Source organism: Mytilus californianus, unplaced genomic scaffold, assembly GCF_021869535.1.
Source record: "Mytilus californianus isolate M0D057914Y unplaced genomic scaffold, xbMytCali1.0.p SCAF_1, whole genome shotgun sequence".
NCBI classification, from domain to species: Eukaryota; Metazoa; Mollusca; class Bivalvia; order Mytilida; family Mytilidae; genus Mytilus; species Mytilus californianus.
The window spans coordinates 18,806,806-18,829,170 of NW_026262581.1; the positions used below are offsets into that span (position 1 = coordinate 18,806,806).

At 33.4% G+C, this 22,365-nt stretch overlaps 2 protein-coding genes across 4 annotated transcripts in view; both read right to left on the bottom strand.

Annotated features, from left to right (window-relative positions):
* The window catches only part of LOC127700008 (receptor-type tyrosine-protein phosphatase mu-like), a 293,046-nt gene that overhangs the window by 221,103 nt on the left and 49,578 nt on the right, over positions 1-22,365 (bottom strand). For both annotated transcript variants that reach the window (XM_052203443.1, XM_052203437.1), the window contains exons 6-8: positions 13,636-13,818; positions 11,916-12,113; positions 4,868-5,008 (exon numbers count right to left, since the gene is read on the bottom strand). In XM_052203443.1, the coding sequence (XP_052059403.1) occupies positions 4,868-5,008; positions 11,916-12,113; positions 13,636-13,818 (522 nt within the window). The remainder of the gene's footprint in view (positions 1-4,867; positions 5,009-11,915; positions 12,114-13,635; positions 13,819-22,365) is intronic.
* LOC127700039 (receptor-type tyrosine-protein phosphatase T-like) overlaps positions 1-22,365 on the bottom strand; it is a 253,165-nt gene that overhangs the window by 40,779 nt on the left and 190,021 nt on the right. The gene's annotated exons all lie outside the window — the stretch shown is intronic.

The window sequence follows — 22,365 nt, forward strand, 5'->3', positions numbered from 1 at the left end:
TTTCACAGATGCGATGAAAACACTGAGTCATAAATGCATCAGATATTTGTCACACCTAAATTTGTATTTATGCAATAACGTAAGCACGCTAGCTATAGGTCTGTTTTTGTTAAAAAAATATATGTGATAGGGTATGTATTCTGTTATTCGAAATCTATGAATAATCAATGATCCTTCATGTAGCAAATCGGAATTGTTACATTTCGTTTATCAGCCTTTCTTTTGTAGGTAAATAGTATTTAAGGTGTTTTCCGTATTATGGGAACAGAAAGCTGTATGGGTGGCCCAATTTTTTCTCGAATATTCAGATATGTACGTACACTGTATAAATATTAACAGATATAGAGATATTATATCATTTGAAAAAAATATATAATGTAGCAACTGTCTTGTGTGTGACTAGTACTTACTTTGCTAAAGTTGGCAGAGTCGTTGGTCGCTGTCTGTCACATGGTTTTTTTTTTCGTTTTTTTTTTGTTGTGTTGTCATAAATCAGCTGGCCGTTGATTTTTTTTCTCGGTTGAAATGTTTCAAAGTTTTCTCATTGACAATTTACTACAGTTTCTTGTATACAGTAAGAATATAAGAGATGTGATAATATTAATGTGCAATCGGTGTTTTTTAAGGCAGTTCTGACTCGATTGTTTTTCCTAGCATATTTACATACAATGCAACTTTCATATATTAAAGAAAAACAAAGGATATGTGGTGTCCATCCATGACACAAAATCAGTACATGCACAGCAAAAACACACAAAAAGCAAAAGAACAACGCTCTAATTGCTGTTCTTCATCTCAAAGTCAAAGTGAGGCAGGCTTTCAACACGGAGCCAAAAAAAAACAAAAAAAACTCTCACCTCACTACAAGTTTAGGACGGCCCATAGAACCGGTTTGAGCGGAATTCTTTGCAAACTGAAATAATTTGGGTAGACTTTGAATGATGTAACACCACCAAATCGGGCCAGGTGAAAAAGAACATACTGGATATTTAAAACAAAATAGTTCCTACGCATAGGTGTAACTATCAAACTATACTAGTCAACAAAAGAAACGATACATGGCAATGTATTTTCCTTATACAATGAAATTTGATACACTGTGCGAAGGTTAATAATTGCCCAATTGGTCTAATATTTACAGAGTGTTATTTTCTTATCGAAACCATTGATATAAGGCAAATATGCGAATTTTTTTTTGGAAATTTTTGTTATTTCAAAAATCGTATTTTCACCCAAAAATTCAAAAATCGATATTAGAACTTAAAACTTTAAACTTAAACATGGTCTGCTTAAAATTTTGAATGCCTTTGCAGATATTTGAATACTTAATTGTCATCTTCGAAATTAAGTGCCGACTTTTGTCATCACTTTCCGCAAAATAATTTGACCCCTATGTATAACACGGTATTTTCTCACTTTCCAATTTGGTCAGATTCTTTTAATCATATGCATTTGCTTTGCAAATTAACGTTTTTCATTGGATAATTTAACAGTTTTTCATATTTATTATATTTTATGATAAATTGGACTCAACCTTGTGTATCGTTACTTTTGTTGACTAGTATATGTAGAATATATTTTAGTAATTTAGGTAACAAATGAAAGGTTTTGACTGATAATTTTGAATAATACAAAAATGTATGAATTAATCTAAAAGGGAGGCCACATTTTTCTGTTTCTCAAATACGAGGTAACTGATTTGATATATCTAAAGTTCCGGTAACCAGTGCGGTCTGTGTAAATAACGGTGTATAGACCGCGCCCCTAATAAATGCTTGAAATTGAAAAATTTAACATAGCAAATGATGAGGGCCAAGAAAAGGTTATGTGCGCAAGTACACAAACTGGCCTAAAATTGAGAGAATGATGTGACACACATCAGAGAAGTTATCTCAAGAATAAATACACCATAACTTTAAAAATACAGAAGAGCATACACCTCTAGCAAGGGAAAACTTTCTACGGCCTCCACACAGCACGAGTGACAAACTCTGTATATTGCATATTTTTTTCAAACATTCTATTTCAAATCTTTGGTTTTCGTCGTATCAGGTTAATTCAGAGACAGGTGTCGCACTTGTATCGGTTAATATACTTTTTTTTACTACAGCTGGGCTCAGCCTGCCATTTTTGCTATTGGGGCAGCAAAAACCTCATTTATCCTTAGACTAGTACCCTGTGTTTACAAACTGGTATGTATTTCATGGTTATTAGTACACCTGATGAATTCTACTAAAGAAACACGTCGTGGTTATTAGGATTGGTATTACACGTTTTAACGACAAAAACAAGTTGCTTTCTTTAAAAAAAGAAAAGCAATACGTGAACCTAAGATCGCTGACTGGTCACCAAAAGATTGTTGCTGAATTTTTGTTTGATTTTGAATTGAAATTATTGACTGTGAATAGAAGGAAATAATGATGAAATTGAACTACCTTTATCAAAAATATGTAATAGTGTGTATATTCTTGCACAAGTCAGTTGAAAGCAATGTTGGATAGGTGTGAATAGAAAAGTGTATATACAGCTACTATTTGAATATACATTTCAAAGCTCTACTATTTCATTTATTACTTGGGATTGTACATCATTTTTTATAATCCTATTGCAAATCCCAGTGTCTACAAACCGGATGTATAATGAAAATTGCACAAACCAATCGCAATATAAATTTAAGCACTCAGTTTGCTTTATATTCTGGATGCATTTATTTTATCTATCACATCTTTATATTTTGTTTCCTGCAAGGCTGCCTTCATATTCTCAACTCGTTATTGAAGTTGTCTGTACTCATGGTAGATGTTGTACAGATAAATTTAAAGTCCATTTTCCATGTGAAGTGAAACCCTGTGGCATGCAACTTATAAGAAGGTTTCGTATATTTTTCTTGAGAGTAACACACCAGCTTCATTTAGACCTCTTATATAGAGACTTATTTTGGTCTCATAAAACATCTCAAATTTTAGGGATTTCCTGCTTTTACTTAAATCAATCCAAATAGTTTACAGGGAAACTTGGTTTTGAAGAATATCTTATTTTCTGAAGTTTTATGAATACCTGAACATACTCTCAAAAGAACCAATTTATATAAAAAGACATGTAGATATAAAATAAATACCAGGATTAAAATGTTGTACGCCAGACGCGAGTTAAGTCTACAAAGAATCATCAGTGACGCTCGAATAAAAATAGTTAAGAAGGCCAAATAAAGAACGAAGTTAAGTAATCTATTCCTTGGGTAGAAAATCCTTGGCATTTCGAAAATGTCAAAGTTTATAAAAAAACAGTGACTCAAAAAAGAAAACAAAAGAGAAACAGCGAGATGTCAGAATACCGTAAGCAATGATGTTCGTGCTTGAAAGTCACATGGCAAGCTCTTATTGTCGTGCCCTGAATTTAGATAAGAAAAACGAAAATTCGCATTCGCGAGTGAAATTAATATTTATGCATGAACGTGGTATTTTTGCGCAAGAAATAGTAAATAGAAAGCATACGCACTGATACTTTGGATAAGAATACGCATTTGCGTCATCACATATATTAATCTAATAGTTGAATTCGGATGTCAAACTAGCTACCTCAAGTGTTTTGACTCCGGATTCATTGACATTTTATCCGGAATGTTTGTGAACGCAAACCGATAGTGTGCGTGTGAACAGGGTGATGTATAATGTGAATGAATCAAGACGTGTAGGATAGCTGACCAACACAATTAATACAATTTTCAAAACCGTACCATAGTACAAATATTTAGATGCTATAAGGTTGAACTAATAAAAGAAAAAAAAAATTTTTTTTAAATAAACATTATGATAGTGATTAAATTTTGTTATGATTATTGTAAAATATTAATTACGTTTTTTGTTAGATGCAAGGATTTAAAATCCTTGTGAATTGAAACCACGCAAGTATATTTTTCATTCACGACCGTTTAAAATATATAATATATTTAGCTAACTTTGGGTACGCATCCCAGCTCATTGGTGCTCATACGTTACATATAATTTTCATAAATGTAATGACTGATCAAACCTGTGAGACATAATGCACGTATACATTACAATTTTAATTATATTCTATAATTATTAGGAATAAATTCAGTCTCAGTTTTACCTTAACAATGAATATTCTCTTAGACTCTGGTAGTATCTATTAATGAAATTAGATATTTTTTTACAGAAAAATCCTTTTGTTTGATTATATGCTTTCCGACCACTGTGTTTCCGACCTTTGATAAATATTTTTAACAGAAATATCATTTTCTTAATTTTCTTCATTCTTTCCGACATTTTCTCATGCTATGATTGAAATTCTAAATATCAAATGATAAACGTTCAGAAATAATCAGTTTATTCTGGGTCATTGTATATCAATAAACTATTCCCAGGTTCATTAAATACAACACACACAACGAGTAGAGGGACCGTCTCAAAGCATGAATTATATAATTGCATTATCATTATACTTGATATTTAATAAACATTCACATTATTAAAATCATATATGTTTTGTCAAAAGGCAAATAGGTAAAACAATAAAGACTAGTCTTTATTGTTTTACTTTCAAATCTACAAATGAACCGTTTGTCGGAGTGTTGAAATATACAATATGACGTTGTAGCCTATCCATAGAGGGACCGTATCAAAGACATAAATTTAACTACCATTATAAATGATGGAAAATTTTCGAGACGTTCCGAGGATATCGAGTGGCCCATAGACACTTCCAAAACTCGCCAATATATAAGCGTGAACCCCTCAGGGGGTTCACGCAAAAAAAAAGAAATATAAATGTATTAACACAGTTCTAATATCAAAAATATCTACATGATAAACATATAATTATTATATATATATATAATATATACCTTTGTCACATTTTTCACCAACCCAACCATCTGAACATCCCGACAAACAACTCCCACTGACTAAATCACACTGCCCTTGTCCCAAACAGTGTTCTGAACATAAATGTTCACAATTTACTCCGTATCTTCTATATGGACATCCTGGAATCAATGAAAGATGTAAACTAAACAATTATCAATTGATTGTCAGTAGCAAAGCATAATTATACATGCAGAAGGTGTAAAAATAAACAAACACCTGAATTGCATTTGATACTGTCCACTCAGTTACTACCTTTAACTCACCTATAGATGTGTAGATATCTATTGTCCATGCCAATCAAGTACAATCAATACAATACAAACCAGTTGTTACTTGAGAGGGAGCATCTCAAAGTTGTATCCCAACTTAGTTTATTTTTACACCTTCTGCAGGAATGAAAATAAATGCCCATTAAAATCCAAAAAAAGATGTTACCTTTCTGATATACAAAATACATTTAACTTTTATGTATCTTGTGGATGCCAGGCCCTAAAACTTTCCAAACTGCTCAGGTAAGTCTGTACACAGAGTAGTTTTTGAGGTGAAAATACGGCCATATTTGTCCATTTGTTATGATGAACCTTAAATACAGACACTGAATTAGACTTCAGCAGAAATATATAAGTATTCCCAGATTATTTACGTCAACAACATCATTCCAGTTTGTGAATTTATTGGACATATTTATATTCCGTTTGAACTCCGCAACAGTTAAGAGAAAAATTTTAGATAAAGAAAAGATTGATTGATTGATTGATTGGTGTTTAACGCCACTTTCAACACTATTGTGCTATTTCGTGGCGGTCAGTTTTAATTGGTGGAGGAAGCCGGAGTGCCCGGAGAGAACCGACCTTCGGTAGGAAAACTGACATTCTTAGTCAATTAAGATTAGAGTCGAGTGCACCTGCGGGACTCGAACTCACAATCTCAGTGTTGACTGGCTAATGATGCAGTAGCTCCGACTACTTAGACCACTCGGCCACCGAGGCCCCCAGATAAAGAAAAGACCATTGGATCGGACATTCAGATATTTTACAGTTAAGTTGACATTTCTATTTGTGTAAAATTCCTTGTAAAATTGATTAATAAAAGCTTGTTACGTTTATTATTGACCTTTGTCTTTTGTTGGCTAAACATTCAAGGTGTCATCTGGCCGACACATAATGATTGTCTTTGTCATAAAATTTCATTTATGACAGAACGGTCAATCGTTGGTATTATTGACTGATACAGGTACATGCAGTTTAGGTATTGGTGATTTTGTTGTTGTTAATCACTGGTTATTCCTTGCTGTTAAAAGAATCTGTAATAGTTATACACCGAGGGATATGTGTGTCTGGATAAGAAACCCCGACGGCCGGAGGGGTTTCTTACCCAGACACGCCGTATCCTGAGGTGTATAACTTACTTACACCCAATGCTAAACCCTATATTTGTTAACATTGATTATTAAGTAAAAAAGAATGGATAGCATATTTATTGACAAAATCGAACCATGAATTGTAAGAAATTTTTTTTTTTACATGAAACCCCACTAGTAACCTTACTTTGGCTATGTTCTTTCAAACTTTGACAAGTGAGTAGATTTTACAAATGTCAAAGTTGCTGTTTTGCATATTCTCGTTACATCCTGGTGCTAATATGGATCAGAAGTTCAAGGTTGACCGTTTCGTGCATTCTTATCACAAATGAAAAAATTTGTCCTGCCTTTTTATTTTTCACACTATTCGGTCCTCCCTTTTAATTTTATTAGTTTATCCTGCCTTTTTTTTTTACTCAAAACTCCTGTCCTGCCTTTTTTCAAATTTCATCTTAGCCCCCCCCCCTCCCCATAAAAATCAAATGGTAGCTCCCTTACGGTTTTATAAAAAAAAAAAGAAGCCCCCCCTTCTCAAGAATAAACAAAGATTCATTATTCGGACACACTGAGGGATACATGTAGGTGTGTCTGGATTAGAAACGCGACGACCGGGATCCAAGGGAAGGGGGGGGGGGGGGGGGGGTGGGGGGTGGTTCGGGACTTAGAATATCTGTTTATTTTAAGATCTATGCTTTAGAAAAGAGACATATGACTGGGATCAAAAATTTTACTTTCAAGCAAAGGAGTATTTAGGGAGCGACCATTTTAACTTCAAAGGGGTTGGGCGGGGGAGGGAGGGGGGTATGGTTTTTTGTTGGAGTCAGAATTTTTTTCATCTCGCAAATCGCGAACAATTTTATTTAGTTTTTCAACGCTATCAATCAAATTATTTTTCCCTTGAAGGATTTTTTTTATTCAAAATAGATGCATAATTTTTTTTTCGCTATTGGAATTTCCTAAAATGTGTTTTTTAATATGTTGAAACAACTTGTAGTGAACACCATTAGTAATTTCTTATGTTCATGCTATTTAAAAAATAATCAATTTCTATTGTAATGAATAACAATGGACTTTGTTGTCGGGATGTAGAAGCAGGGGTTTCCAGAAACCCCGCTCGTCACACCCTGTGGTCAAAATCCATTGTTATTCGTAACAATAGATCTATTCAATTTACACTTGTTTCAGAAATAGAAACTATGAAGTATAACAATAGAACTGGGGTGTAATTCTGGTGTACACGTAACTTGCGTCGATTGAAATTAAAAATCCAAAATCTTTCACATTAATGTACGGAATTTGTGCTACCAGGTATCATGAATTAAAACGCAATGTTGTATTAGCAGAGCTTGTATCTAAGGCGATGTTTAGCTGCAGTATAAAGTTTTCTGTACTCAAGGAGTGTTCTCATATTTGTTTACCGTTATGTACATGTATATGGATTTTTTTTTATAATATTATGTTTGTCGATTTTTTTTTTTTGCATTCATTAACCCTATGCATAAGGAAATATCTTGATGTGCCTCGTAGTTTTCTAGTATTGCCTTTACTTATAACAATTAGATTGTCGGGCAAATTATGATAGTATTTATTAGATATGTGTGAGTTCTGTGATACACGTTTTCAACATGTTCAATGCACATACAATCAAATACAAATACAAAGTTTATTATTGTCAATTATGACGCCCAATGATTTGAGCAGTACAATTAAGTTCAATTTCATACAAGTGATTACATATTGATTACATTGATTATTTAACAATTAATCAGAATCAAGTCTTTCTCAGCAGAATAATTTCTACAGGAATAATATGTATAGTTTTCCCATTGCTTTTATTTTTTCTCACTTATTTTGTATGCATTCTGAAGCTTTGAAAACATATTAATGTTTAAGAGACTATCCGAGGGAATAATTGATTGGCGATGAGTATAAAAAATGTCTTCTGCTTCCATGGCATTTATGCAAAAAAAAAAAAAATCATTGATGCTAAAATCATTTAAAAACAAATTGTTGTTTTCAGTAGTCATGGTTAGTAATGGTTACTGCCCGATCAAAATATACAGGTAAATGCATGATTAGTTTGATAGGTGAAACTAGTGTATACGAAAGTGTGTTGTACCAATTTCAATTATGCTTTAAAACACCAGCTGATGATAGGGAAAGAAGAATAACATACATTCTGTACTGTTAACATTTCTTTTAATCATAAATTTACAACTCCCATACAATCAAGCCATTTCAATTGATGTTTTATAGTGCTTGTATTTACCAGATTGAGGGGATTGCCTGTATTCCTGCACTATTAAAGTTCATCAAGCGTCTTCGTGATCGTCATTATGCAGTGTAAACTAGCAATAATGTTTGTTCCGTAGGTACTTAATCACAATTCCCTAATGATAGCAGTGCTGATGATCAATTATAAGAATTTAATTTACCGAATAATTCGTGCAATATAGCATTATATTTTTTCAGCCTCTCGCTCAACACGGGGAGGCAGTAACGATGCCCTTAAACACACGAATGACGTTTACTAAAACCAGAGTTTTTGACGGAAATGTAACGAACGGAAGTTGTCTATTGTTTTACACTAGTCATTTTTGGGGCATTTTAAATTATAGCATGCTGTTCGCGGTGTGAGCCAAGGCTCCATGTTGAAGGCCGTACTTTAACCTATAATTGTTTACTTTTTACACGTTGTGACATGGATGGAGATTTGTCTCATTGGCACTCATACCACATCTTCTTATTTATATTTAAAGCATTGATTTATTATTTATATAATACATCCTTTCTCTCTGCGAAGGTTCTAATAGTCCCAGGGGCGGATCCAGGATTTTGGAAAGGGGGGGCGTAGTATTAAAGTTCGCGGAGCGGAGCGAGGCGAAAATTTTTTTGGACCTTTTTTTGGCTAAAAAATATAAAATAAGTGTAAAATGCATTTTATAGTTAAAGTGTAGGGGTTGGACATTTTTGGTGCCGTGTTCTCTCCATCAATTGTCTATTATGAAATGATTAGATGGATCCAAAGCTATGTACTAATTAATATATTTGATGTGGGATTTGTCAGTAAAAAATGGACATGGAAAATTCTCGTTTGTTGTATGGTTAGTTAGCATAACCTCACAGATTTCTTGTTGTAAACAAGATATACGGCTATTCAATGAAATTCACGATACGACCGACACGAAGAAAGACAAACAAGCAATTTTCATCCAAATGTTTGGTTGAAATGTTTCACCCAACAAGGGAAGTGAGGGGTTCCAAATCAACCAAAGGCTACGAATGAGTCGGAAATGACAATGAAGTTGTGAATGACGGTCGACACATGGAGACATATAGGCCACACACAGCAGGCTGGTTGCAGTCGGGCCTTGAAAAAAGTATTCAGTATATCAGTTCGGCGAAACAAACATTCCGGTCAGATATAGGATTCACATGCAACCCCCCCCCCCCCTCTCAAAAAAAAAATTACGCCCGTTTTTTATTCATCATGTTCATTTAATGCTAAATAATTCTGTTGAAAATATTTTTTTCTAATAGTAAAAAAGTGGACAAGATTATTGTTTTCAATCCAGATACGGCCAGAATTTTTGTTTAAGGCAAAAATCAGGGTCAGAATTTTTTCTCTAAAATATCTCAGACTGCCCCCTCAGATCAAATGGTCCATACCTTAGATTTTAAATCTATATCTAGAGCTTACTGACTGGGGATCACTATTCAGCAATGTTATTAATGGGCTGGGGCGTGTGGGGTTAAACATGTTTTCGTAGGTAAATAATATTGCTGTGGAACTTTTTTTTATGAGAGTGTAATAGAGTATTACTTTCTGTTGGGTGGAATTGTGAAATACTTTGTCGCTTTGTCATCCTCAGCCTAAGCAATGTGTTACTGTAATTTGAATTTCATAATGACTGAGTGACGATTTTTTCGACGAACTGGTCAACTCCACCGTAGAGAATCACATGACTTTGACATTATTAATAATATATTACAGTAAATACGAGCGAAAAATATATTTATAAGTCAAGAATTGTCGCATAAAAATTAAATACACGGGAAATGACAAAGTTCACGAAGTCTAGTCTGATTAATCATTTTACAAAAAAAAAAAAAAAAAAGTGCAAGCAAAAGGGGGGGCGTACGCCCTCTACGCCCCCCTCTGTATCCGCCACTGAGTCCTTTGGTTAAAAAATTGGATCGTCCTAATCTTACACGTATAAACAACAGAAGTAAAACTAATCAACATTTTAAGACTCCAATTTTAAATTTTTAAAGTCGTTCTTCACAAGCAATTTTCTAAAAATTCAAAAAAAAAAAATCCCTTTTGGACTTGTACATGACTTTCAACGAATATTAGTTACATAAACGTTTTGGTATTCGAAAGCAATTAACTTTTTGATGGATTATTATTATTGACCACAGAGATATACATTTCTTTCTATTTTTGCCTATTTTTATTTAGGTTGAACGACTACGTATCCTACAAAAAAGCTCTCAAGAGTGACAGGGAAAAAATAAAGTCACTCTTGAACTTCTCCCGACCGGCAGTAAAATCCTTGCCAAAGTGGGGCGTCCATTTGGCTGTGCGGGATGTACAAAATACGCAGCCACATCTAGTTAGTATGGGGACGTTAAATTCAATGCCTCATGTAGAGAGTGCCACACTTTATGCACGTTAAGAACCCTTGTAACAACTCTTCGAGGGGGTCCGTTCAAGGCAAAATGTTTGTCCCTATCCAATATATGGTAAATTTCTAGTTCATAGTTTTGTGTAATTGTGCTACCAATATGGTTGCAAATCTGTCAATCAGAATTACAGCATAACATACATTTGGCTGTTCAATTCATGTTATTCTGGTTTGTATGCATTCAATACTTTCAATCTTTTTGTCACCAGCTTATCCGAAAAAAGATATTCACTTGTTTTGGAAACGGAAATTATCCTGTGCTTTAATACACCAGAAAAATAGATAAACGAACTAAGAACCGGTTTATTTAGAAACTGGATGAATGGATGTATTAAACTGAAGAATATGCGTGGATTATGTTAAACTGTTCAGTACATTACGAGTGTAAGCTTCATATTGATCGATTTTCATTAAAAAATGGCCAGTTGTTTTCTCTCAACATCAGTCTTTGTATGATATATATTTATTTCCCTTACGCTTTTTTGCGAAAAAAAAACTAAAACAAACACATATACTTTCGCTATCAACGAAATTGTTCAATTGACACAAAATATTAAACTTGGAAATAACATGAAACCCATCAGCAATACTTCATTCAAGCAAATAGTTCTAAAAGAACACATTTCCTTCGAATACTTTACATGATGCAATCTTTTGGAGACGTCTAAAAGGTTCGCAGAGTAAAATATTATAACTATTTCTATATCGTAACATTGATCTGAAAAGAAAATTCTTGTTCTTCTTGGTTGTTTGGCTAACTTTGACTTTTACAAAATGCCCTAAATCCATGTGTATATGTCATTCAAAAAGTAAAATAAAAAAGTCACTAAAAACAACTTTTGAAAATGCTCCTTGTAAAATTGTTGACACCAGTTTTTATGTCGGAATAAATACAAATATTGTTTCCCTTTTTTAGATAACACACCCTTTAAAAATATATTTATCTAACAAACATAGATAACATATGAAGATACTTACCACCGATTTCTATTTCACACAATTCTAACATAGAATCTCCACTTAACATTGGCGGTACATATATCAAATATTTGCAAACAGCAAAGATGGTTATGTCTGTGTCCAAACGTGGGCCACTGTACAATAAAGTGCCATCTTTCCACGTGTCAGTGGCATTAGAACAATAGACTGCATGACCATCGTCAGGCGTTGTTTGATCTATAGACAAAACAATAGATAACTTAAAAATAAATACAATCAAATTTTGTCAATTATTTTTTATTTGTTTTTGTGTTGAGTTTTAATTTTTTAATCTGTTGGGTCTAGCCCTTTTACAATTTTGATGTTGTTGTACTTTTACACCACTAGCCAATGTCAGAAAGAGGGCTTTTATCCCACCAACAAATGTCATCACGCCACATTCTTCATGGACAGGTCCCAAGTCTTTAATCAGTAGGTTGTCGTTCAACTTGGTTCTTGTCGGCATAAATGTTTTTCGGTTATTCCTTTTTGGCAAACATCAGGTCGTGGGTATTTTCTTTTGCTGTGTTACAAATTTTGTCAACACGAGGCCTCTTATAGCTTATATTAGCATGCTGTATAAATTTTGCTCATTGTTGAAGGCCATACGGTGACCGTTACTTTTTCACATCTTTGTTCTTTAAGTTAAATGGAAAGATTACTGATAATCATACCACATCTCCTTATTGTTATATTACAGAAGCAGTCATTTGTTTAAGGAATACAATCGTGAGATAACTAGTTGTCCTGTACTGGTTTTTATTGTACATTTAATTTGTATGTAGTTTGTTGGCCTACTGATCAATATTAAAAATGGGAAGATTGAGCTAAAGAAAAAATAATAACCCCGATTTATATTAGTGTGGCTGTTCCAAGGTTGGAGCCTCGATCATAGTGGTTGACTTATGCAATTATTATAATAATGTCATTGTTATTTTGAAAATGTTGTTGTATTGATAGATCTTTGATTGTTGCTGATCAATTTATTCACAACTTTTATAGATTCGATTGTCGTTGGGTTACTGTCGTATTGATCATGTTGATGTATGCCCATAATTTATTTGATGCATATCTAGTCAAAATGACTATTTATTTATATTATTAATCGAATTTTTTTAAGGATTTGTGATTCGTTAAAACTTGATCACATGTACATTTGCATTTGCTCAGTTTGCACGCCAATACTGCTGTGTTAAGCTTTTCGTAGGTCAAAAACAGCATATTGCACAGGGCATACAGCATGTTACTAAAAATAGATTCTAGAAATCCCCAATTTTACATTGTTCATGCAATAGTTGTTGATTAATAATATAACAATTGTAGCCTTGGTTGAAGTCAATACGATGTTATATCGACCCAGAGAAGCATATCGACCTCGGACTTCGTCCTCAGTCAATATGCTTCTCTTAGGTCGATATAACCTCGTATCGACCTCATACAAAGGCTATAATTGTATAATAAAAATAAAAGCTGTAGACATCTACGATCTAGCTATAGCGTTACTACATGTATATGGCAACTAATCTAGCAACAAGATACAAGTTACAAATGTTCATGCAACTGCGAGACTAAAATATTACACTTTTCCAAATAAATAGCCAAATACAAAAGCTTTGTAGAAAGAGAAAGATGAAAGTGCAAGCTTTATCTGTACATTGGGTTCATGTTATATGCTACAAATTAACGAATCAACATTCCATATTAATCGTGATCTGCTCACCTCCTCCAAAAACAATATGCACTGTAGTTATAACACTTAAAGATCCAAATTCAACCTGCAAATAGGAACTGGTTGCAGTAGAAGAAAAATCATTACAAGTTGATACGAGTCCATCGACTAAAAGGCTTGCATTAGTTTGGCCCACAGGAATTATCTTCGCTGTTTGATTGTAAGCCAAATTATCTGTAAATTAAGCAAATTCATATTTTGGTACAACAAATGCAAATGAATAATTAAGTAGAACAAGTTGCTTTCTTTAAAAAAAGAAATGCAATCGTAAACCCAAATGCTTGTTTAGCATTAGATATAAGATAATAGTTTAAAAAAAAAAGATTTATTGTTTTATATCATTTTTGTTATATAAGAATTAGAAACTGACAGTGACTTTACTTAAAGTAAATACTGTTCAATGTGGGGTGAAATATTCTTGTTAAAGGAATATGTTTTTCTCTCCTCTTTCCCAAAAGACATCATGTTAAGTCACCCACTTGATGTTCCATTCTAAGATGCTCGTTTTGGTTTTTAAATAAGAGTTAGTTTTTAGGCTAAAGTTCAAATGCAAATGTGAAAAAATTTAATCAATTAATGATTATATGTGTTTAAGAAATGCAATACGTGAACCTGTAAAATAGCCGATTTTATTGGAATTTGAGATATGTTCATGGTTATTTGAACAATGGCTTGATATTGATCATTATTAAGATCCTTACACCTGCTCTGCAAGGTTTTTTATGCTTAGGGTAGCAAGCATTGGCAATTTTAAGTTCTGTGCTTTGTGTATGCTCTTAAAAGTTTTAGATGACAAACCTCTTTTGTTAAAAACAAACACTTTTAAAACCTTTAACTCGCTTTGAAGATATTTTCCGGATGTCCCTTTTTATTTTGATGTTTTCTTATATTTTAAATTGTGGGTCATGAAAAAAGGCTTGCAAGTTTAATTGTAAATATATACAATTTGAATCGCACTGTATCCTCTTCACCTTGATGACCGAAACCAATTCATTAAAAAAGATATTTATAGCCTAGACAAAACAGCTTACACCTTGTACTTATAAATAAACAAACAAAATTGAAAACAACAAAAAAACTAGCATGGTCAAACCTGAAAATACCACTGATCAGTATACCCATCACATAAATACGAGTTTGTTTAAAGGTCACATTTATGAACTGTTGTAAGGTGCTCCTTTTTGTCGAGCCTTCGACTTAAGTCGAAAAAGCGAGACAAAGCGATTCTACATTCCGTCGGTGTCGTCGGCGGTGGCGTCCACAAATATTCACTCTGTGGTTAAAGTTTTTGAAATTTTAATAACTTTCTTAAACTATTCTGGATTTGTACCAAACTTGGACAGAAGCTTGTTTATGATCATAAGATAGTATCCAGAAGTAAATTTTGTAAGAATAAGATTCCATTTTTCCGTATTTTACTTATAAATGGATTAAGTTTTTTTCTGCTGGGAAACAATACATTCACTCTGTGGTTAAAGTTTTTAAAATTCTAATAACTTTCTTAAACTATCCTTGATTTGTACCAAACTTGGACAAAAGCTTGTTTATGATCATAAGATAGTATCCAGAAGTAAATTTTGTAAAAATGAAATTCCATTTTTTCCGTATTTTACTTATAAATGGACTTAGTTTTCTGCTGGGATACAATACATTCACTCCGAGGTTAAAGTTTTTTTTAAATTTTAATAACTTTCTTAAGCTATCCTGGATTTGTACCAAACTTGGACAGAAGCTTGTTTATGATTAAAAGCTAGTATCTAGAGGGAAATGTTTTGTTAAAATTTTGTACCTGTTTATCTGTATTTTACTTATAAATAGACTTAGTTTTTCTTCCAGTTAACATTACATACAGTCTGAAGTTAATTTTTTTAGATTTATAAACTATCCTGGATTTTTACCAAACTTGGACAGAAGCTTCTTAAAATAAAAAAAAATTGTATTGAGAGGAATATTTTTATTGATGTTTTTCCTCATTTTAGTTGAGCCTGCGATTTACAGCAAAAGTAGGCGAGACACTGGGTTCCGCGGAACCCTTACGATTTTTTTTTATCTGAACTCGATTTTTTCATTAAATATTAAAGGGTGTCTTTTACATGGTAAAATTACACTACTGTCTTATGGTATGTATGTAAATTCTTTTAAACCAGGTGTATTCATAAGCATATGTCCCAAGTCCGAAGCATGTTGTTTAGTGGTTGTCTTTTTTTTGGTGCAGTTCATATTTGCTTTTTTGTTTCTGGTTTGAAGTTAAATTAGATCTGTTTGTTTTTTCCTGTTTAAATTGTTTTATACCAGTGTTTCGGGGCCTTCGGTAGGATGCTGTCCAATGTGAGCCAAGCTTTTGTGTTGAAGGCTGAATTATAACCTATAATTGCTAATTATGACTACACTGTGTTTTGATGGAGAGTTGTCTTCCTACCACATTTAAAAAGATATTCCCTGACATTTGACAAATCCATTAGAATAATCGAGATATTGAAATTGAACTGAAGTTGCCTAGTAGTTTTCTTACATTGACCCGGCTATCCTTTTTCTCTTTTGCTTGATAGTTTTATACTGGTCATTTGGGGGCACTGTGTAGCCTACTTATCAGTGAGATGGCTCAAAATCTTCTTACACTATTTTACATTTTCGTACTTAATATATTAAAACCGAAAATTCATCATCTGATCGTCTTTATGAAATAATAATTATTTATTTTTATTTTGACGAACATTTTGAAGAGCATTTATTACTACAGGCCGAACATATAGTTAGATAATCTGTTCCCTGACCAAGATAACTATAAATAGAAATTAATTTTTCTTATCTCTGCCTGCATCTGTCATCACTCGGTGTCTATTAATTAATGACATTTGATAAAGAAATAACGTTGCAATATTTAAACAAAGAAAATTGCAATTTTAAAGAAAATAAAAACTATTCAAAGACGTCTATCAATTTAGATTATATACGTCCTTGGTCTATCCTAGACGTAAAATTTCAATAAAGAGCAAGAAAGACTTCATTTTAATTTCAGTATTGTCCTTTAGTTAGTCCCACAAGGACGTTCAGGTATGAAAATTATGAAATAGCCTGCTTCGTACATTATGAACATTTTCCCTAGACTCGGAATCTTAAGTGAAATGCTAGTAATACTTCTTTTATAGATTTTAGCTTTAACAAATCTCGTTTCGAATATAAATCGCATTGTTTACGTGAAATCTGATCTCATATCTAAACACAGCTGGTTTCAACGTTTGACTCTAATTAGAATAACTACGCGTATATGTAAGGTAAATATAAGCAGCTTGTAATTGCGTAAGGAAGTATTCAAATGTTTATTAAAGTAGCTTGCGTCATAATAAATTTCGCATCATATGTAACATATCTCTATAGCAACTTTAAGATGCTAATGATTCAACAGGTCAAATAATAAGCTATTGCGCATGTATATGAAAGGTGGCCATAGAAAGAAACAGATGTATTCCGAATAACATCCGGTGTTCCGAAAGACTACGGACATAGTCCAATATATACTGCGTAAACCCTCAGGGGTTTACGCAATCATATGTCACAAATGGGGGGGGGGGGATGAAACAAAGGCAGACACGATTAAAGTAGTACGGCTTCATAAAACGGATGGACTACTTTGTTTTGAAAAGGAACATAGATCAGAATCATTATTTGACTATGCAATTGAAAAAAATACTACACACATCAGTCCTTTCGAAATGTCCTTAATATACATTAATATATACATATAATTGTCTTCCCGCCTCTGTGTGCGAGATTTTTCTCGCTGCGTTGAAGACACATTGATGTAATGGGGCTAATTTCTGCTCGTTGGTTGGATTGTTGTTTCTTTGATACATTCACCGTTTTCATTCTCTTTTCCATTAATATAAAATTAAATAATATGTCCCATGTGGTTATTACTTTTTATGTAATCGTGAAATGTCACTGTGACATGTAACAGTGATTTAGAAAAAAAAATACAATTATAACGATTTAACACTATCAAACATACCAACAGCCTTATTCAAATTAAAGTTCATCCAAATCGTGTTTTGTTGTACTGGTTCCAATTGATACTGTTATCGGTATAGTGCTTAAGGAGAAAAAACGATGAAAATAGATTTAACACCTATTAACATCGTTTTTTACTCTGTAAGCATTATCATAGATATTACTATAAACTACTAAGTCAGTTTGAGATATCCGTAGTATAGTTCATGTAAATTAAAGATTCGAGAATGAGTCGCGTTCGATGATGTCTCAATAGAGGAAAAGAGGACTAGATTGTTGCTATGATAGTTGAAACATCAATGACACAAATATTACATATGATTATGATGGCATCCGTAAAACGTTCGGAGACATTTTGTGTTAGGATGCTTAGGTTAGATAACTACTTTGTAAGCAGCAACCCTCTATCAATGATAGATGTAGGAAACGCAAGCATCCGAATATCGTATCAAGTGTGAGTAATATATATATATGCTTGAATGTTGACCATAAAAATGGAAAGTTCAGTACTCATCTGACCGTCATTGTCAACTTTTAAATATAACGCAGTCTAAACACCGCGCTGAAGTACGTCCATTATTCATTTTTCATTATTCAAAATTCAATAATGAATAATGAAATAATTCATTATTCACTATTCAACATTTAGTGATGAATAATGAAATAGTTTATATTTCAGTATTCAAGTTGAAAATTGAATAATGAAATAGAAAATTTATTTTTCGACTGTGACGCTATATCCCGTATTTCTGAATTCGTCATTTTGGTGTTATTTAACAAATATTCAAATTGATATCAGAAAAAAAAAATCAAAACACTCTTTGAATTTTTTATCTTTATTTATTAATTTAGTTTCGGAGGATAAATTAGTGGGTTTCCCTAACTATTTTTAACAGAAATTCCTTGTTTTAATGTATGGACGACCTAAATACCGAAACATAATTCTATAAAATCTAAAATACAATACATTGTATTTTTTAAAATTTTAACTGGACCTTTGCTATTCTACATCCCCTGATTATAGATATAAATTGTCGATTGTGCCGCAATGCACATTAGATGGGGTTACGTAGGACCTAAATACCAAAAATACGCGTGAATATTAAGAAATAGCCAATTTTGAATAATGGAATGAATATTTTGAATAATGGAATGGACTGATGCTACCTTTCAGCCTCTAATTACAGATATACCTTATAGGTCATTCGAAAGCTTATCAATAGAGAAACAAAAGGTATTTAGTCAATATGTTCCGCAACGCCTATTAGAGGAGTAACAGAGGACCTAAATGTCGAAATACGCGTGAACATTAAGAAATAGCTTATTTTGAATAATGGAATGGACTGCTGCGACCTTTTCAGGACTAATTACAGAGAAACATTATACGCCTTTCGAAAGCTTATCGATAGCAGAACAAAATGGTTATAATCAATATGTGCCGCTATGCTCATTAGAGAGGTTACGTAGGACCTAAATACCAAAATACTCGTGAAAATTAAGAAATAGCCAATTTTAAATAATGGAATGGATATTTTGAATAATGGAATGGACTGATGCGACCCTTCAGCCTCTAATTACAGATATACATAATACGTCATTCGAAAGTTTATCAATAGAGGAACAAAAGGTATATAGTCAATATGTTCTGCAATGCCTATTAGAGGAGTTACGGAGGACCTTAATGTCGAAATACGCATGAACATTAAGAAATAGCTTATTTTGAATAATGGAATGGACTGCTGCGACCCTTCAGGACTAATTACCGATAAACCGTATACGGCATTTGCAAGCTTATCGATAGAGGAACAAAATGGTTATAATCAATATGTGCCGCAATGCCCATTAGAGGGGTTATGGAGGACCTAAATGCCAAAATAGGCGTGAATATTAAGAAATAGCCAATTTAAATAAATGGAATGGATATAATTTTGAATAATGGAATGGAGTGATGCGCTCCTTCAGCCTCTAATAAAAGATATACCTTATACGTCATTCGAAAGCTAATCAATAGAGGAACAACAGGTATTTAGTCAATATGTTCCGCAACGCCTATTAGAGGAGTAACAGAGGACCTAAATGTCGAAATACGCGTGAACATTAAAAAATAGCTTATTTTGGATAATGGAATTGACTGCTGCGACCCTTTAAGGACTAATTTCAGAGAAACCTTGTACCCCAGTCGAAAACTTATCGACTGAGGAACAAAATGGTTATAATCAATATGTGCCGCAATGCTCATTAGAGGGGTTACGTATGACCTAAATAACAAAATACGCGTGAAAATTAAGAAATAGCCAATTTTAAATAATGGAATGGATATTTAAATAATAGAATGGACTAATGCGACCCTCCAGCCTCTTATTACAAATATACCTTATACGTCATTCGAAAGCTAATCAATAGAGGAACAACAGGTATTTAGTCAATATGTTCCGCAACGCCTATTAGAGGAGTAACAGAGGACCTAAATGTCGAAATACGCGTGAACATTAAGAAATAGCTTATTTTGGATAATGGAATTGACTGCTGCGACCCTTTAAGGACTAATTTCAGAGAAACCTTATACCCCAGTCGAAAACTTATCGACTGAGGAACAAAATGGTTATAATCAATATGTGCCGCAATGCTCATTAGAGGGGTTACGTATGACCTAAATAACAAAATACGTGTGAAAATTAAGAAATAGCCAATTTTAAATAATGGAATGGATATTTAAATAATGGAATGGACTGATGCGACCCTCCAGCCTCTAATTACAGATATACCTTATACGTCATTATAAAGCTCATCAATAGAGGAACAAAAGGTATTTAGTCAATATGTTCCACAACGCCTATTAGAGGAGTAACGGAGGACCTTAATGCCGAAATACGCGTGAACATTAAGAAATAGCTTATTTTGAATAATGGAATGGACTGCTGCAATCCTTCAGGACTAGTTACAGAGACACCGTATACGCCATTCGAAAGCTTATCGATAGAGGAACAAAATGGTTATAATCAATATGTGCCGCAATGCTCATTAGATGGGTTACGGAGCACCTAAATGCCAAAATACGCGTGAAAATTAAGAAATAGCCAATTTTGAATATTGGAATGGATATTTTGAATAATGGAATGGACTGATGCGACCCTTCAGCCTCTAATTACAGATATACCTTATACGTCATTCGAAAGCTCATCAATAGAGGAACAAAAGGTATTTAGTCAATATGTTCCGCAACGCCTATAAGAGGAGTAACGGAGGACCTAAATGTCGAAATACGCGTGAACATTAAGAAATAGCTATTTTGAATATAGGAATGGACTGCTGCGACCCTTCAGGGCTAATTACAGAGAAATCTTATACGCCATTCGAAAGCTTATCGATAGAGGAACAAAATGGTTATAATAAATATAATCCGCAATGCTCATTAGAGGGGTAACGTAGGACCTAAATACCAAAATACGCGTAAAAATTAAGAAATAGCCAATTTTGAGTAATGGAGTGGATATTTTGAATAATGAAATGGACCAATGCGACCCTTCAGCCTCTAATAACAGATATACCTTATACGTCATTCGAAAGCTTATTAAGAGAGGAACAAAAGGTATATAGTCAATATGTTCTGCAACGCCTATTAGAGGAGCTACGGAGGACATAAATGTCGAAATACGCGTGAACATTAAGAAATAGCTTTTTTTGAATAATGAAATTGACTGCTGCGACCCTTTCAGGACTAATTACAGAAAAACCTTATACGACATTCGAAAGCTTATCGAAAGAGGAACAAAATGGTTATAATCAATATGTTCCGCTATGCTCATTAGAGGGGTTACGTATGACCTAAATACCAAAATACGCGTGAAAATTAAGAAATAGCCAATTTTGAATATTGGAATGGATATTTTGAATAGTGGAATGGACTAATGAGTCCCTTCAGCCTCTAATTACAGATATACCTTATACGTCATTCGAAAGCTTATCAATATATGAACAAAAGTTATATAGTGAATATGTTCTGCAACGCCTATTAGAGGAGTTACGGAGGTCCTTAATGTCGAAATACGCGTGAACATTAAGAAATAGCTTATTTTGAATAATGGAATGGACTGCTGCGACCCTTCAGAACTAATAACAGAGAAACCTTATACGCCATTCGAAAGCTTATCGATAGAGGAACAAAATGGTTATAATCAATATGTGCCACAGTTCCCATTATAGGGGTTAGGACGACATAAATGCCAAAATAGGCGTGAATATTAGGAAATAGCCAATTTTGAATAATGGAATGGATTTTTTAAATAATGGAATGGAGTGATGCGCTCCTTCAGCCTCCAATAACAGACATACCTTATACGTCATTCGAAAGCTTATCAATAGAGGAACAAAAGGTATTTAGTCAATATGTTCCGCAACGCCTATTAGAGGAGTTACGGAGGACCTTAATGTCGAAATACGCATGAACATTAAGAAATAGCTTATTTTGAACAATGGAATGAACTGCTGCGACCCTTTAGGACTAATTACAGAGAAACATTATACGCCATTCAAAAGCTTATCGATAGAGGAACAAAATGGTTATAATCAATATGTGCCGAAATACCCATTAGAGGGGTTTCGGAGGACCTAAATGCCAAAATAGGCTTGAAAATTAAGAAATAAAATTGAGAATGGAAATGGGGAATGTGTCAAAGAGACAACAACCCGATCATAGAACAGACAACAGCAGAA